The sequence below is a fragment of the Cyclopterus lumpus genome, chromosome 18 (genome assembly GCF_009769545.1).
Source record: "Cyclopterus lumpus isolate fCycLum1 chromosome 18, fCycLum1.pri, whole genome shotgun sequence".
NCBI classification, from domain to species: Eukaryota; Metazoa; Chordata; class Actinopteri; order Perciformes; family Cyclopteridae; genus Cyclopterus; species Cyclopterus lumpus.
This window is the reverse complement of record NC_046983.1, coordinates 13,817,206-13,834,427: the sequence shown is the minus strand read 5'-3', so window position 1 is coordinate 13,834,427 and position 17,222 is coordinate 13,817,206. Positions and strand designations below refer to the sequence as shown.

At 44.9% G+C, this 17,222-nt stretch overlaps 1 protein-coding gene across 4 annotated transcripts in view; it reads left to right on the top strand.

Moving 5' to 3' along the window:
* dock11 (dedicator of cytokinesis 11) overlaps nucleotides 1–17,222 on the top strand; it is a 61,746-nt gene that overhangs the window by 24,729 nt on the left and 19,795 nt on the right. For 3 of the 4 annotated variants that reach the window (XR_004611478.1, XM_034557234.1, XM_034557233.1), the window contains exons 23-35: nucleotides 575–664; nucleotides 4,377–4,498; nucleotides 4,572–4,641; nucleotides 4,729–4,851; nucleotides 5,117–5,188; nucleotides 5,589–5,735; nucleotides 5,898–5,981; nucleotides 7,334–7,445; nucleotides 7,821–7,859; nucleotides 9,499–9,680; nucleotides 11,216–11,329; nucleotides 12,988–13,042; nucleotides 13,627–13,715. Coding sequence is in view for 3 of the 4 variants with exons in the window: in XM_034557234.1 (XP_034413125.1) it covers nucleotides 575–664; nucleotides 4,377–4,498; nucleotides 4,572–4,641; nucleotides 4,729–4,851; nucleotides 5,117–5,188; nucleotides 5,589–5,735; nucleotides 5,898–5,981; nucleotides 7,334–7,445; nucleotides 7,821–7,859; nucleotides 9,499–9,680; nucleotides 11,216–11,329; nucleotides 12,988–13,042; nucleotides 13,627–13,715 (1,299 nt within the window). In the remaining variant the exon portion in view is untranslated. The remainder of the gene's footprint in view (nucleotides 1–574; nucleotides 665–4,376; nucleotides 4,499–4,571; nucleotides 4,642–4,728; nucleotides 4,852–5,116; nucleotides 5,189–5,588; nucleotides 5,736–5,897; nucleotides 5,982–7,333; nucleotides 7,446–7,820; nucleotides 7,860–9,498; nucleotides 9,681–11,215; nucleotides 11,330–12,987; nucleotides 13,043–13,626; nucleotides 13,716–17,222) is intronic. The other variant, XM_034557235.1, reaches the window with a different exon arrangement.

Below are 17,222 nucleotides of genomic sequence, written 5' to 3'. Positions count from 1 at the left end.
TGGATGGAGTTGCTTGTCCATCGTCAGTTTATTACAAACAGATGGTGGTGGCCACATCCCCAGTTTGGAGTACCAGCTCGGTAACACAGTAATGTTCTGCTGTAGACTGGGACAGGAGCAAAACATATGCAAGACACCTTCAAAAGGCAGCATCAGTTTAAGTGTACGCTATATTTATATATTTATTTGTTACTGCTGTTTATTTTGCTGTCAGGCCGTCCTCTCCTACAGGTAGCCGAAGAAGTTTTATATGCACTCTGTGAAGCCACAAGACTCCTTTTGTCACAGGAGTTAGTTTTTGCTATTGTGTGACTTTGTGGTTTAACGGGATAGTTTGGATTCACCACAGTCACACAATAACCGATTCTTTGCAGCGGTAGAACAGCGACTTCTACGTTCAGCGAGGTAAAACCATTGTTCACTTTGCGCCCGTGCTGGTTCTCCCTGCTGGTTCTCCAAACTCCATCTGCAGTAGGTGATACGCTGATGATGGAGTTACAACCTCACTTCATAAAATCAAGTGTGTGTGTGTGTGTGTGTGTGTGGTTGTGGTTCTCCCACCCCCCCCCCACAGGACCTGCATCTGCACAAATTCTTCCAGCACTGCCAGCTGATGAGGGCGACATCGGAGGGGAACCCAGCAGAACTTATCAAATTCCTGAAGGTGAGTCAGCCCACTCGGTCATTTTAGAGCAGGGATCAGTTTACAGGCCCCAGAAAAGATATCATCTTTATCAATAAAAACTATATGGAATTCATATTTAAAAACATTTTTTTATAATGGCAGAATTCTTTGAGACCCTTTCCAGATTGTGATCAATGTGAGGTTTTAAGTTCAGATTCATAGTCATAAAAATCAGGAGAATTCCTTGATTTGAGAATCCACTGTGACATCTTCTCTTCCTATGAATCGCCACCTTAACGTGGTGGAGGAGTTTGAGTGGCTCAGTGATCCTGGGAGCTATGTTGTCCGGGGCGTCAGCCCCTGGTAGGGTCTCCCAAGGCAAACAGGTCTCGGGGGAGAGCCCAGACTAAGAGCGGTTCAACAAACCCTGATGATAAGCAGCCCACGGATTGTAGCCACCTTGCCCGGACAAGGGAAACCGGGGCACCCTCCCGGAGCCAGACCCAGGAGGGGAGCTCGTCGGCGAGCGTCTGGTGGCCGGGCTTTCGCCCATGGGGCCCGGTCGGGCTCAGCCCGAAAGAACAACATGGAGCAGCAGTCACCCTGTGGACCCACCACCCGCAGGGAGAATTATCGGGGTCGGGTGCAATGTAGACCGGGCGGCGGGCCAGGCGGGAGACCTGGGCGGGCCGATCGCCGGCAGCATAGACTAGCTCTAGGGACGTGGAACGTCACCTCACTAGCGGGGAAAGAGCCGGAGCTGGTGCAGGAGGTGGAGCGGTACCAGCTAGATATAGTTGGGCTCACCTCCACGCACAGCATGGGCTCTGGAACCAAGCTCCTGGAGAAGGGTTGGACTTTGTCCTTTTCTGGAGTTGCCCAGCGTGAGAGGCGCCGGGCGGGAGTGGGGATACTCACGAGCCCCCGGCTGAGCGCCGCTGTGTTGGAGTTTTCCCCGGGGAACGAGAGGGTCGCCTCCCTGCGCCTACGGGTTGCGGGGAGTAAGGCTCTGACTGTTGTTTGTGCTTATGCACCGAACAGCATTTCAGAGTATCCGGCCTTCTTGGAGTCGGTGGGAGGGGTCCTGGAAAGGGCGCCGCCTGCCGACTCCATAGTTCTCCTGGGAGACTTCAACGCTCACGTGGGCAATGACAGAGAAACCTGGCGGGGCGTGATTGGGAGGAACGGCTTGCCCGATCTGAACCCGAATGGTGTTTTGTTGTTGGACTTCTGTGCTAGCCACAGTTTGTCCATAACGAACACCATGTTCGAACATAAGGTGGCTCATAAGTGTACCTGGTACCAGAACACCTTAGGCCGGAGATCAATGATCGACTTTGTAATCGTATCATCTGATCTGCGGCCGTATGTCTTGGACACTCGGGTGAAGAGAGGAGCAGAGCTGTCAACTGATCACCACCTGGTGGTGAGTTGGATCAGATGGCGGGGGACTCGGCTAGAGAGACCTGGCAAGCCCAAACGTGTAGTGAGGGTGAACTGGGAACGTCTGGCAGAGGATCCTGTCCGGGAGGTCTTCAACTCCCACCTCCGGAAGAACTTCTCACAAATCCCGAGGGAGGCTGGGGACATGGAATCCGAGTGGACCTTGTTCAAAGCCTCTATTGTGGACGCGGCTGCTCGGGGCTGTGGCCGGAAGGTCATCGGTGCCTGTCGTGGCGGCAACCCTAGAACCCGGTGGTGGACACCGGGGGTGAGGGTAGCCGTCAAACTGAAGAAGGAGGCCTTTCGGGCCTGGCTGGCCCAGGGGTCTCCTGAAGCAGCTGACGGGTACCGGCGGGCCAAAAGGGCTGCAGCGACGATGGTCGCGGAGGCTAAAACTCGGGCATGGGAGGAGTTCGGGGAGGCCATGGAGAAGGACTTTCGGTTGGCCTCAAGGAAGTTCTGGCAAACCATCCGACGGCTCAGGAAGGGAAAGCAGGGTCTACCCCAGGCTGTTCTCAGCAGGGGGGGGGAACTGCTGACCCGGACTGGGGACATCGTCGGGCGGTGGAAAGAGCACTTTGAGGAACTCCTAAACCCGGCCAACATGTCCCCCGGAGAGGGGGCAGCGCCGGAAGACTTTGGGGTGGATTCACCCATATCCCTGGCAGAGGTCGCTAAGGTAGTCAAAAAGCTCCTTGGCGGCAAGGCGCCAGGGGTGGATGAGATCCGCCCTGAGATGCTGAAAGCGCTGGACATTGTTGGGCTGTCTTGGTTGACACGCCTTTTCAGTGTCGCATGGGGGTCGGGAACAGTGCCCATGGACTGGCAGACCGGGGTGGTGGTTCCCATCTTCAAGAAGGGGGACCGGAGAGTGTGCTCGAACTATCGTGGTATCACACTGCTCAGCCTCCCGGGAAAAGCTTATGCCAGGGTGCTGGAGAGGAGGCTCCGACCGCTTGTCGAACCTCAGATTCAGGACGAACAGTGCGTATTCCGTCCCGGTCGTGGAACAGTGGACCAGCTCTTTACCCTCGCAAGATTACTGGAGGGGTCCTGGGAGTTTGCCCAACCAGTTTACATGTGCTTTGTAGACCTGGAGAAGGCTTTCGACCGGGTCCCTCAGGGGTTTTTGTGGGGGGTGCTGCGGGAGTATGGGGTGCCGGACCCGTTGGCACGGGCCATCCGGTCTCTGTATGCCTGCAGTAGGAGCTGTGTTCGTCTCCTCGGTAGTAAGTCAGACACGTTCCCGGTGGGTGTTGGCCTCCGCGGCAGGGATGAGAGTTAGCACCTCCAAATCTGAGGCCATGTTGCTCTGCCGGAAACCGGCGGATTGCTCCCTCCAGGTGGGGGCAAACTGCCTACCCCAAGCGAAGGAGTTCAAGTATCTCGGGGTCTTGTTCACGAGTGAGGGTAAGGTGGAGCGGGAGATCGATAGGCGGATCGGTGCGGCTGCAGCAGTAAAACAGGCGCTGTACCGGTCCGTCTTAGTGAAGAGGGAGCTGAGCCGGAAGGCAAAGCTCTCCATTTACTGGTCGGTCTACGTTCCAACCCTCACCTATGGTCACGAACTCTGGGTCGTGACCGAAAGAACGAGATCTCGGATACAAGCGGCCGAAATGAGCTTCCTCCGTAGGGTGGCCGGGCTCAGCCTTAGAGATAGGGTAAAGAGCTCGGACATCAGGGGGGAGCTTGGAGTCGAGTCGCTGCTCCTTCGTGTCGAAAGGAGTCAGCTGAGGTGGTTCGGGCATCTAGTTAGGATGCATCCTGGACGCCTCCCTTTAGAGGTTTTCCGGGCACGTCCAACTGGTAGGAGGCCCCGGGGAAGACCGAGGACACGCTGGAGGGATTATATCTCCCGGCTGGCCTTGGAACGCCTCGGGATCCCCCAGAATGAGCTGGAAAGTGCTGCGGGTGAGAGGGAAGCCTGGGTCGGCCTGCTGAACCTGCTGCCACCGCGACCCGACCCCGGATAAGCGGGTGATAATGGATGGATGGATGGATGGATGTGACATCTTATTTTTAGCTTTTTGGTGGAAGTCAATTACTGAATCATACAGGTTTTTTCTCACATGTTCCTTGGTTCTAAGATCAAGTCCCTGACATAGGGACTTAGTCTAGTCTTACTTGAGTCTTGGCTCTTGCTCAGCACCACAATCAGTACAGTTTTGCTTTTAGGAAAACCTTCTTGAAGACCCCAACTAGCAGAATCCGTAGCTCCTATAAACATTTCAACCTTGTTGCTGACTGAAATCCAAGTTGATCTTCCTTCACATGACTCTCCTGTATTTCTGTTGCCCTCTTTCCACAGTGCCTGCATGCCATGGAGACTCATGTCATCATCAACTTCCTCCCAACGGTGCTGATGCAGCTGTTTGGGGTGCTCACAGCAGCAACCAAAGAAACCCACGAGATTGCTGTCAACTCTCTGCGGTCAGTTGCTCACCTCAGTTTGTGCTGTTTGATGCTCACAGTGTGTAACACTGTCCTGCTTCTGTGCCTTCAGTGTGATCATACATATAGTCTCCAGATGTCACGAGGAGGGCCTGGAACACTACCTGCGATCTTTTTTGAAGGTAACCCACCAATACTGCAACAGGGATAATACAAAATCTAAAGATTTACATTATTGATTCATGTGTTTTTCTCCCCCCCTTTCTTAGTATGTGTTCGTGACCAACCCTCCATCAGGAAACTCAAGGACCACCCATGAGATGCTGGCCACCGCTGTAACGGCCACCCTCAAGCAAACTGCTGATTTCAACACCAGCAACAAGCTGCTCAAGGTGTGCTCCGCTAGTTTGGTTGTGTGGATCCGTTGTAGTACCACTATTGAACAGCAGGCCGCATACTTCCCTGGACAATGGCTCACCATATCCTCGGAACAGAAATTGAAGTCTTTGTGACAGGAGAAGAAATCCTGAAGGATGTAGCGGCTTGTACTGTAATGTTATCTATGTAACATTTATTCAAGTCAAATTTTTTTTTTTTTTTTTTTTTGGGAAGCTGATTTTTTTTAATGTTTTTGATCCCTTTCATCCCTTTCTGTAGTACTCCTGGTTCTTCTTTGAAACCATAGCCAAATCCATGGCCCAGTACCTGCAAGAGGGCAACCGCTACAAGGTTGGTAATAAGTAATTTATTCTTCCTTTAGGACACTAAATTGGGCAAAACAAGTGTTTAACAATGCAAGTCGTAACTTGGTACATTACCCCAAAGTTCAAATGTCTATATCTGGCAAATACATACCACGTAGTGTCACAGATTACATCAACATATTCAAACAAACCTCACGCACACTCGGAGAAAGCAGAGGAGGCTCAAAGTGACTCACTGAGCCAAGTGTTTATTCCACATCGGGATGCCACGGGTCCGTAATCAACAGAGCCAGATGTTCAGCAGTAAGCAAAGTGAGGGCTTATTGACACACTGCTAATTGGTCTTCATAATGTCCCATGCTAATGTCATTTTGACTTTTTGATGCCCTCAAAGCAAGTGTTTGTCCCTCTGACCGTCTCATCAGATGCCGCGAGCCCAGCGCTTCCCCGACAGTTTCCACCAGGCGCTCCAGTCGCTGGTGTTGTCCATCATGCCCCACATCACCATCCGCCACATGGAAATCCTGGAGGAAGCTCGCTGCATCAACCTGAGCCTGGCCAATTTCATCAAGGTCTGAACCAACCTGATTTAACTCACTGAAGGCTGTTCGGTGGGGACTTGGCTTACAAACAGTCATGGTGCCACAAAAAGAAAAAAACTCCTGTGATTTTAATCTCAGTATAAGAAATGTGTTTGTTGTGTCTATTCCCTGACCAAGTTTTCTCTCCCTCAGAGGTGCCTGATCGTCATGAACAGGGGCTTTGCCTTCGGCCTGGTCAACCACTATATGTGTCATTTTGGTCTGAGAGATCCCAAGGTACATGCTCAGTGTACATGCACATCTGTGCACGCTGTCACAATAGGTGCTGATTTTCCTATTTATTTTTTTAATCCTAAACTGGCAGTGAGATAAATAATATATATATATATATATATATATATATATATATATATATATATATATATATATATATATATATATATATATATATATAATGTTTTTTGCAGACACATAGGTATGGCATATAAATTGAGCACAAGTTACAGTTTCTGGGATGTCATTTATTGTTTTATTGTTTATTTTACTGCGTCTTCTTTTATTGTGTATGTTCTGTTCTCTTACCTGTTGTAATGTTTTGGCCCATGTTATGGTCTCTTTGGATTAATTTACATTTAGTTTTTAGTTTTTTCGACTACCGTACAACACTTTATGACCGTTTGTCTGTGATAAGTGCAATATAAACACACTTTACTTACTTAGCTTACTTATTTAATAATCCTCTGATTTTCCTTTGTGGATCTCTGAAAGTGGGACTAAAACCGCAAAATGTGTAAAGTTGTCATCTTTTATTTATTTTTTTTTTTTTTTAACAGTTCCTGACAGAATACTTTGCATTACATGGTATAATTGGGGTGTTATTTATGAAAATGTACAAGTCTCATTCACACACAGGCTGGCATTCATCTTGTTTACGCTGTTGTCGGAAATAGTTTGCTGAATCTGAGAAAAAAGTAGTAGAAAAACAGGAATATGAAAATGTTCCCATTGTCTCCTCCCCACAGTGCAACCTATTTAAATCAGAGCCTCAATATTTGCATGCAAACGGTTAATGTTTGACTCAAGTCACCCTCTGTGCATATGATAGTCTGCGGTTTAACTGTGTTTATGTCCTTCACATGATGCCAATGTCTGTTATGCAAACCAGATCTCAAATGACATCCTTATCTTGCTTATGTTGCATATGTTCATTCTATGTCCATCCTCTTTTATTGTAAAGCCCCTATTTGCATTTTTTTTGGTGAAAATAAAGTTTATTATATTATTATTAGTGAGTGGGCCAGCATGCAAAAAGTGCACACTCTAACACCATTGGTAAGAGGACACTATTAAACTAAAGGTATCTTTGGACAGCTGGTGTTGTTGTGCATCTAACCCTTGGTACATAACTGATGTGCCGTGTCTCACGCCCTACCCGGAGGCTCATTTGGCTAACAAATTAGACCAACGCAGACGCCTGGCAGACTTAGTTTGAGAAGCGATGTCTGCGCAGTCGATGAATGCATTTGAACAATGAGGTGAATTATATTTACATTCCGAGGTGGTTGACATAAATTTGCATTGCGCTGGTGCGGGGCACTCACTGGTGCGTGTCTCTCTTTTGGCTACAGGTGCTGACTGAAATGAAATTTGATTTCCTGATGACGGTGTGTAACCATGAACACTTCATCCCCCTCAACCTGCCCATGGCTTTCGGGCGCACTAAGATGCAGCGGGTACAAGGTGAAAGAGTCAGACATCACACCCTGCCTTCCATTTGAGTGTGTTGTGCTTCTTACCACATATTTAACCACTGACTCACATGAACCCCAAAACCCCTCAACACCCCCCTTCTGACCCACATCCAGCCACACTGGTCCTCTCTATTAACCTGCCTGATTGTCTGACATACACAGGTCTATTATTATTATTATTATTATTATTACTATCTCCCTGCTTAACACACGTAGCCAACGCTAATTGATACAAACACACAAGCGAAAGTGACAGGCAAACAACTGTGTGCTGTGGAAATGCTGCATGGATTGTTTACAGTTTCACCTCCCGATTTCGTTATGTTCCCCCCCCCCCTGTTTTTTGTGTTTTGCTTGTGGTCAGATTTTATACCATATGCGACGGAGCTTTTTGGCCCTGTAGGTAGGTGAAGCTCACCGCACCATACTGTATGTCAATGCCACACAAGTTTGCTGCCGTATGCAAATGACCTGCACCTCCATGCTCTGACCTGCACTAACCCCGCCATTTTGTCAGCCCCCCCCCCCCCCTTTATTTCCCTCACTCACTGACTCACTCACTCACCCAGCAGCACAATGCTAATGCTAGGCTGATGCCCTCACATGCCTGAGCCTGTGCATTGTAATGGGGAGGAGCTTGGCTGTCGTGGAAATCCACCGGCCCCTCTTTTCGTAGTGGCTTGATACTTGTAAACATCTTCTCACAATACTGCATCTCTCTCTCTCTCTCTCTCTCTCTCTCTCTCGGTCTCGCTCTCGCTCTCTCTCTCTCTGACCGCCAGTCTGTCTCCGTCATTAGAGAAGATAATTGCTGCAGATGGGAGCTCACTTCCCAGGCTGCATTGCCTGCTTTGATATTAACACAGCATTATTATGAAACTGTTGTTTGTGGGGAAACGGACAACTTCTCATTTCCAGTGGCACAGAAATGTACAACATTATCAATTTCTCAATGTGGGCATTGAGAAATATGTTATCTTAAAGCAACAGTTCATCCAAAAGTTAAAAGAAACGTGTTTTCCTCTCATCTTTAGTGCTATTTACCAGTCTAGATTGTTTTTCAATGGGGTGGGGTGCATCAGCAGGGGCCATGGCGCATCAGCAGGGCCAAGGCAGGAGGCCGACTCACCAGGCAGGAGGCATCAGACACAGCCAGGTCCAATGGACCCTATGAGACGTGAAGTCACAAGACTCCGGGGAGGAAGCAGAGTTAGTAAGGTGCAATGGAGAGATGTGAATTCATCCATAAGTAAAGAGGGAAGAGGAGATAGGTGCTCAGTGTATCCTAAAACATCCCCCAGCAGCCTATATTTGTGGGGCGACTATGGGTCAGTGGTTAGCATGCCCGTTTTTCAATCAAGAGGTTGGCAGTTCAATCCCCGCCCTAGTCGATGTGTCCTTGAGCAAGACACTTAACCCTGCATTGCTCCCCGTAGCTGTGTCTACGGTGTATAATGTAAAGTGTCTTTGAGTATCTAGAAAAGCACTATATAAATTAAATGGATTATTATTATTACTATAAGCTGCTGTGTGTTGGAATTATCATCAAAAGAGGCGTCTGTCATCTTTCCAATATAATGGAACTGGATGCCACTCTGCAAACAATCTAGATAAATAGATAGCAGATAAGATGGAAAATACATATTTTGGGATGAACTTTCGAACGCGTGGTGTGGAAATGTTAACATCTGAATGTTGTGTTGTGTGGTTTTGTTGAGATTTTGTCGCATATTGCAACGTTGCACTTTGAATGATTGCCACAGTATAACATTACGGATTACTGAACAATACTGATTATTGTGCATGTACTGAGTATTATACAATCAATTACTTTTTTTTTTTTTTTTTAGAGATCATCTTACTTGTTAGATCTTCAACAAAAAAACCATTTCAAAAGACTGGTTATCAGATTTGAGTATGAGGACATTTTCCCCAGTCATGACCTCAATGCGTAACAGACCGTGTCCCAATAAGCCATATTTTATCAGCATCAGTTCAGCATGTACTCGTGTACTGACGCTTTCTGTCTGGCCGAACCACAGAGCAGAGTCTGGAGTTCAGCCTGACGGAAGAGTACTGCCGTAACCACTTCCTGGTGGGTCTGCTGCTGAGAGAAGTGGCTGAGGCCTTGCAGCAGGGGCCCGAGGTCCGACAGCTGGCCGTGAACGTTCTCAAGAACCTCCTCATTAAACACGCCATGGATGACCGCTACACAGCATTCAAGGTGAGGGAGGGCGGGTCTCTTGAAGATTGGAGAAGGAAGAGGCAAGGATGACCAGAATTAATTGAACACGTTTCTCTGAAGAGATAGAAAAAAGTGATGTAATAAATGTCCTTTACTATGTAGTTCATCTACTGTACTATAGGGGGGTTCAGGAATTAACCAGCTGATATTAAAATACCAAACATATAATCAACAGGCCCTTGGAAGAGTGCAGGGACAGATGGGTGCTTCTTTTCATGCAGGTTTATGCAAGTCCCGGGGTAATATTTGACCAATCCCTATCGTTTGACCCCCATATGTCCAGATCTATTTTCTTCCACCTAAGAAATATGAGCAAACTGAGATATGTATTATCAACAGCTGAACTAGAGATGATCACATATGCTTTTATTTTGTTCGTATTAACTATACTTACTCAGTAAGTCTGCGATTAACCGGTTGCAGGTAATCCAGAATGCTGCTGCCAGAATACCGACGAGGACAAATAGACACATCGCCCCATACTTAGATCTATTTCCTGGCTCCCTGTAGAATATAGGACTTACTTTAAAGTCCTCACTCTCACTTACAGAGCACTGCACGGTCAGACTCCTGCATATGTGGCTGAACTACTTGGCCCTTATTCACCAGGTTGGACCTTTTTAATCTCAGGTCCAAACCATGTATTAATGGTTTTGACCCTACAGTTTGCTGTTTCTGGGATGTCATTTATTGTTTTATTGTTTATTTTACTGCGCCTTCTTTTATTGTGTATGTTCTGTTGCTCTCTTACCTGCTGTAATGTTTTGGCCCATGTTATGGTCTCTTTGGATTAATTTACATTTAGTTTTTAGTTTTTTTGACTCCCGTACAACACTTTGTGACCTTTTGTCTGTGATGAGTGCAATATAAATACACTTTACTTACTTAGTTTACTTATTTAATAATCCTCTGATTTTCCTTTGTGGATCTCTGAAAGTGGGACTAAAATCGCCAAATGTGTAAAGTTTTTATCTTTTATTTCTTTTTTTTAACCGTTCCTGACAGAATACTTTGCATTACATGGTATAATTGGGGTGTTTTTTATGAAAATGTACAATTCTCATTCACGCACAGGCTGCCATTCATCTTGTTTACGCTGTCGTCGGAAATAGTTTGTTTGCTGAATCTGAGAAAAAAAATAGTAGAAAAAGAGGAATATGAAAATGTTCCCATTGTCTCCTCCCCACAGTGCAACCTATTTAATGTTTGACACAGGTCACCCTCATAGCCTGCGGTTTAACTGTGTGTTTATGTCCTTCACACAATGCCAATGTCTGTTATGCAAACCAGCCAGTGTTTAAGGGACAGGAACTATTGGGAGCAGTTGGCGTTTGGCTAGTTTGCGTTTGGCTAGTTTGTGAAGGGCAGGCAACGACTATGTACTGTATGTCATTACTGGTGTAGCCATTTTGTATGCCTCTAACTTCGCTCATCAGTATTAATACATGTGTTTGACAGTTTCATCAGTGCATTTGTATTTTAAACAACTCATTCCATCATATGTACTGTTTCAGAATCAGCAGGCCAGGATCTGTTTGCTCTACATGCCGCTCTTTGAGCTGCTCTACCAGAACTTGAAGCAGCTGTCTGCCCAGCCGTACGCCTCCAGCCACGGGCTCGGCCTCAATGTGAGTCTCCTTGAACCCTGGGTTACCATAGTAGGGTTACGTGGCGCTGTTGTTACTGCTCTCGAAAGCAAACCTGCCACGCTCTCCTTTCAATCGTGTTCATTACATGACGACAAATGATAAAGATTCAGGTTTAAATTGGCTCTTCGTCAGGCGAAGAGGAGCCTTGATTCGTCTGCACACAACGTTGAGCCATTTTCTCGCAATTTAGGGCTTGAAATTTTTCTTAACGTAATCAAGAAGACATTTTAACAGGAGCATATGACTGCGTTGAAAGTCGCGTGGGAGAATTCACAGTTACAGTTTCTTGGATTCTGTGTGTACACTGGGGTTTAGTGGGGATGCAAACTTCAGATGTTACTTGAGGGTGAAATGTTGTCGGTACTTAAACGTATTGTTTATCATAAAGTCTGAGCCTTCTCAGACAGTTTATTCAAGTAAAACCTGGAGCAGGTGCTCCATAACTAACAGTATACCTTTAAAACAATGTGGAAGTGTTGTTGTATGAATATACTCAGAGCATCACCAACAGTAGATGGAGTTTGGATGAACAGACAGGGAGCAAAGTCAGGTACTGCAGTGGATGGGGCAGCAGCTACATGTATTTTAGACACCCAAAACCAATCTACATCATAAGTGTACGCTGCATTTAAATGTTTTCACGGCTTAACAGAAGCCGTTATCTATGGCGTCTTCAAAGCCACCAGACTATTGACAAAGGCAAGGCAAGTTTATTTATAGTTCAGCAACCAGGCAATTCAAAGCAGTGCAAGAGAAACACATTCACGTAAATACAATTTTATGTGAAGACAGGTATGAAATGGAGTCAAACAGCGTGAGAATACATTGAATAAAAGGCAGCGGAAAACATACGGGCAACTGACGTGCAGGTTTTTAGGAGTTTGTTATGTTCACCCCCCTCAGATATATATAGCGCATTAAAACGCTGCTTCTCCATGTTTAGTTTGGACTCTGGGGACAGAGAGCCGACCCGTCCCAGACGACCTGAGAGGTCTGGGTGCTTCGTAGCAGAAGAGCACAAATGTAATGCTCGATAAGCCAAAAGTAGTATCGAACTCGAGCACCAGCGTTCTGAATCAGCTGCATCTATCTTATTGATTTCTTTTTCCGGAAGAGTCTGCTGAAGATAAATGCAGAAGTTTTGGAGTCCTTTACTCCTTGAGATGTTCTTCAGGTGGTAGTAGGTTGACTTTGTGTAAAGGTGAGGGAGGGCGGGGCTCTTCAAGATGTTGGTCTGAGTCCATGTCTAAATCTAGATTTCTGGCTTGGTTTGAGGTTTTTAACATTGCCGTCTGAAGTCTGACTTCAAAAACAACTACATGAGTTTTATTTTTGTTTAATTGAAAAAACAGTAATTACCTCTTAGAACACTTAAGGTGCTGTTCTACCGCTGCCTTGTGGTTTCTGTAGTTACAGACTTCCTTTAGACTAGAGGATATCAAAGGCTTTCTGACGGCATGTTAAAGCGCTGAAATTATTCTAAATATAGCATACACTTAAACTGCTGTTGATTAGTTCTTCTAAAATACGTTTTGTAGGTAGGTAAACATTGACTATGGCTAAGTACCTCATTAAAACACCCAATTCAACTATCCCTTTACCAGTAACCGAGATTCCACTTCTTTCATCTTGTCCAGGGCTCCAGAGATGACCTGATATCGATGGGATCCGCAGACAGTAGGAGAGACCACGGTGAGTTCAGCTAACATGGCATCTGGTCTCTTCCTGTTTACAGATCATCCATCATCATCACCACCACACGGGACTCGGTCCATTAGCAGCACTCTCTCTACATCATTGCACTTACCCGAGGCTGGCTAATTCTGTGATGATGGAGACAATTGGGTTTGCGTACTGCGCCATTCGCTCGTTACTTCAGATGATGTCGACAATTAAGCACAATGTAGTCACACAAGACGGATTGAGGATAAAGGAGATGCCCTAACTTTTAGTGTTGTATGAGTCCTTCCCAAACTTCTCAGAATGCATTTCTTTCCCCCTTTGACAGAACCAGGGTTTGTTTTGGGACTTCTTAAAGCTGCTTTAGAGCCACGGAAGACCTTATACCCCCCTTAATAGATGGTTTATTAATACCTGTTTATCTGCCAGATATGTCATCATCAGGAGGCCAGCTATGCGGTACCTACATTCCTTACTGAGCTTGAGAGAGTATTAGTATCTCAACCTGAATCTCCTAATGTCACTGCCAGTGAGCTTGTGTTTACATCACTGTGTTGCTTTCAGTTGGCATTCAAACCACACTGTTTTGGCTCCAGGTCTGCCAGTTCAGAATGGCCATGTTGTGAGGAGAGAGGACTCCCGGTGCTCTCTGTTCATGGACCCAGGAATACCAGACAGCACTGAGGTGAGAACAACCAGCAGAACCACGACAGGGGCCGAAGGGGAGTGAGGTCTGATCAGAGAGATTGAAAATTAAGATTTGATCTGTTCTGACGATCCCTTTTTAAAATTTTTTTTTTTAGCTTTGTGCAATTCTGTGTGTCATTTAAGTTGTTTTTATTATGTTCATTTAAATATATTAACATTAAACATAAATATCACAGTTAGACTTGTCAGACGATAATAAAGTACAGAAAAATAAAACAGAAACACGACAACAACAAAGAAACTCATAAAAACAAAACGGACAAACAAACCAAAACACACAAAAAAAACAAAAACACAATGAACAAAACAAAAACAAAGCAACAACAACAAAATTACACTCACCCAGACACCCCTTTAATTATCTTTTACATGTAAATGTGCGTACTCACATACCCTGCATTTATTCCTGCCTTTTCTTGATAACCCAAATTCCGTCCACGAGTACTTGACCACTCTAATTTGTTATAAAGGCCATTAGATTTTCCCATGCTTGGTCACTCGGCTGCAGAGTGGGTGGAGCGGGGGTGTGGTTCAGGGAACGGTGTCGGGACAGGTCTAATCAACCTCAGCTGGGGTGAGGGTTAATCAGCCCAGCTGTGGTTAGTGTGTGTGTGTGTGTGTGTGTGTGTGTGTGTGTGTGTGTGTGTGTGTGTGTCTCAAAAGGAGCAGTAGGGAGGGGGAGGGCAGCGCAACAAGAGTGCGGAAGTACCGTGTTTGTGTGCGATACGCAATAAAAGAGCTTTTGTGAACCTCAAATAACCCTCGTGGCTTCGTCTCTTTCCGTCCAAGACTCACGGGATAACGTGAGAGCGTTTACAGTCAGTATGGCTTGAACTGTTCTTTACCCTGGCAATCATATTTTCAAATGCAGCCGTCTCTGTCATGAGTTTGAGCCAGTCTGTGAGCGTGGGCGTATGTGGGCTCTTCCAGTTTCACAGAATAAGCCTCACTGTCACCATGAAACCTGTTAGTGATATTCTGATTTCTGCCTTGGTGAGGCCTGATGGCACTATCGATGTGTCCCCTAATAAACACAGCTGTGGGGATTCTGGTAAAGGCCATTTGAGCCACCCTTCTAACATTTCCAGTACTACCTTCCAAAAAGACAACACATTGGAACACTCCCACAACGCGTGTAGAAAAGTGCCCATTTCTATGTTACATTTCCAACATTTATTATCCTGCATCAAGCCCATTTTATACAGTTTCAGAGGTGTAAAATAATATCTATGTACAATTTTGTAGTGAGTAAACTTGCTTCTTGCATCCCTTGTAGCCCAGCCTACCTTTGATATTATTTCTCGCCATACATCTTCCTTAATCTCAATGTTGAGATCTTTTTGCCATACTAGTCTCAGGCCTTCGCACATTCCAGCTTGAATGTTTGACATTTTTCGATAGAATATTGAGGCAGAGTGTAGGGTACAGGAAGCACTTAGGAACTCCTGAATCGTATTCTCTTCTTCCTCTTCTCTTTTCAATCCAAACCCAGACCCCATGCTACTCCTCAACTGTAAATACTTCCAGAAATCCCCCTTCTCATCTAAATTAAATGTTTCTTTAAGGTCCTCGAATGATTTAAATGAGCCGTCTCTGTAGAGATCTTTGATAACATGTATTCCTTTTGCCAGCCATGTATCCCATAGAAATACTTCTTTTTCCCTAAACAGATGAGAGGATTATTCCACGTGGAGGAGTAGTTTTGTTTGTATTGAGAAATCCCCAGAATCTTATGTGCCCTTACCCATGCCCACTTAGAGTGTTGTAAAATTAGATTTCCTTGGTCTATTTTTGTTGTGTGTTTTTGTGATAACGAGTCCATAACCTGGAATGGAGCTGTTAATTCCTCTTCCATCTTTACCCATACGGGGGTTGGATTCATAATTCGCCCAATGCCGTGCTAGCTTATTTATTTCGAATGCTATGCTATATAATTCCATGTTTGGAAGAGCCAATCCCCCACTATTCCTTGAGGCAAAAAGCTTTTTCATACTGATTCTAGGTTTTTTGCCACTCCATAAAAATTCCTTAATTAAATGGTTATATTGTTTAAAGATTCCTTCGGAAATGGTTACTGGTATCATCATAGAGATGTAATTAAATTGTGGAGCCACCACCATTTTAATGATATTAATTTTTCCCCATAAGGTAAGATTTAACACTTTCCATTTCTCAAAGTTTGTCTTAATTTTTTGTATTAACAGTAGCATATTAATACAGATTATATTTTCTATATCTGAGCACAGCCTAATACCCAGATTTTTTAGTCCCCTAGGGATCCATTTAAACTGAAATGAATCGACAATTGATAGAGTGCATCCTCTTGATATCGGCATGCATTCAGACTTTTGCCAATTTATTTTATAACCGGATATTTTTGAAAATGATTCAATTGTAGAGAGAACATTAGGGATTGACACAAGAGGATCCTTGATTATTAATAAAATATCATCTGCATACATAAACATTTTGTGTTCCTCTTCACCTTGTACAACCCCCTTTATACCTGCCGCTGTCCTTATTGTGATAGCCAAAGGTTCTAAGAACATTGTAAAGAGTAAGGGGCTAAGAGGGTCTCCCTGTTTGGTACCTCTCTCTAGATTAAAAAAGGGTGATATCATGCTATTTGTTAGAACTGCTGCTCGTGGATTGGATTAAATTATATTCACCCATTGAACAAATGTTTCCCCAAACCCAAATTGTTTCAGGGTATATCGCAAGAAGCTCCACTCCACCCGATCAAATGCCTTTTGAGCATCCAAAAGGGCGTGGTTTCCCCCTGATTAAGCTGTATAAGATGTAGCAGACGTCTCAAGTTGTCTGCGGATGACCTTCCCTTTATAAATCCTACTTGATCTGAATGTATTAAGCGTGATAGAATAGCTTCTAGCCTCATTGCCAAAATCTTTGCAGTCCACATTAATCAAGCTTACAGGTCTATAATTTCCCGGATCAGTAGGGTCTTTATCTTTTTTTTTACCAATAATAATATCAGAGCTTCGTTGTATGTTCCTGGCAGCTCTCTCAACGAGAATGATTCTTCATACACAGTTGTCAGGATAGGAGCCAATTTATCTGTATATTTCTTATAATATATCTAACCCAGGCGATTTTCCAGGCTTCATTAACAAGATAGCACTGTTGACCTCCTCTGCTGTTATGGGGCTGTCCAAACAGTTTTTCTGATTTATTGTTATTTCTGGCAGTTTAATTTTGGGGGAAAAAAATCTCATAATTACCCACCTCTTGATCAGCCTCCGATTTATAAAGTTCACTGTAATAATTTGCAAATACCCTATTAATTTCCTTTGTATTTGTCATCAGTTTCCCCATTTCATTTTTGACCGCTGGTATACCATAACTAGCCTCTTTTTGTTTTAGTTGTCTAGCTAATAGTTTCCCAGATTTTTCCCCACTTTCATAGAAATTACTTTTTAGTCTAAATAGGGCAAACTCTGCTTTTTTATTATATATTTCATTTAAT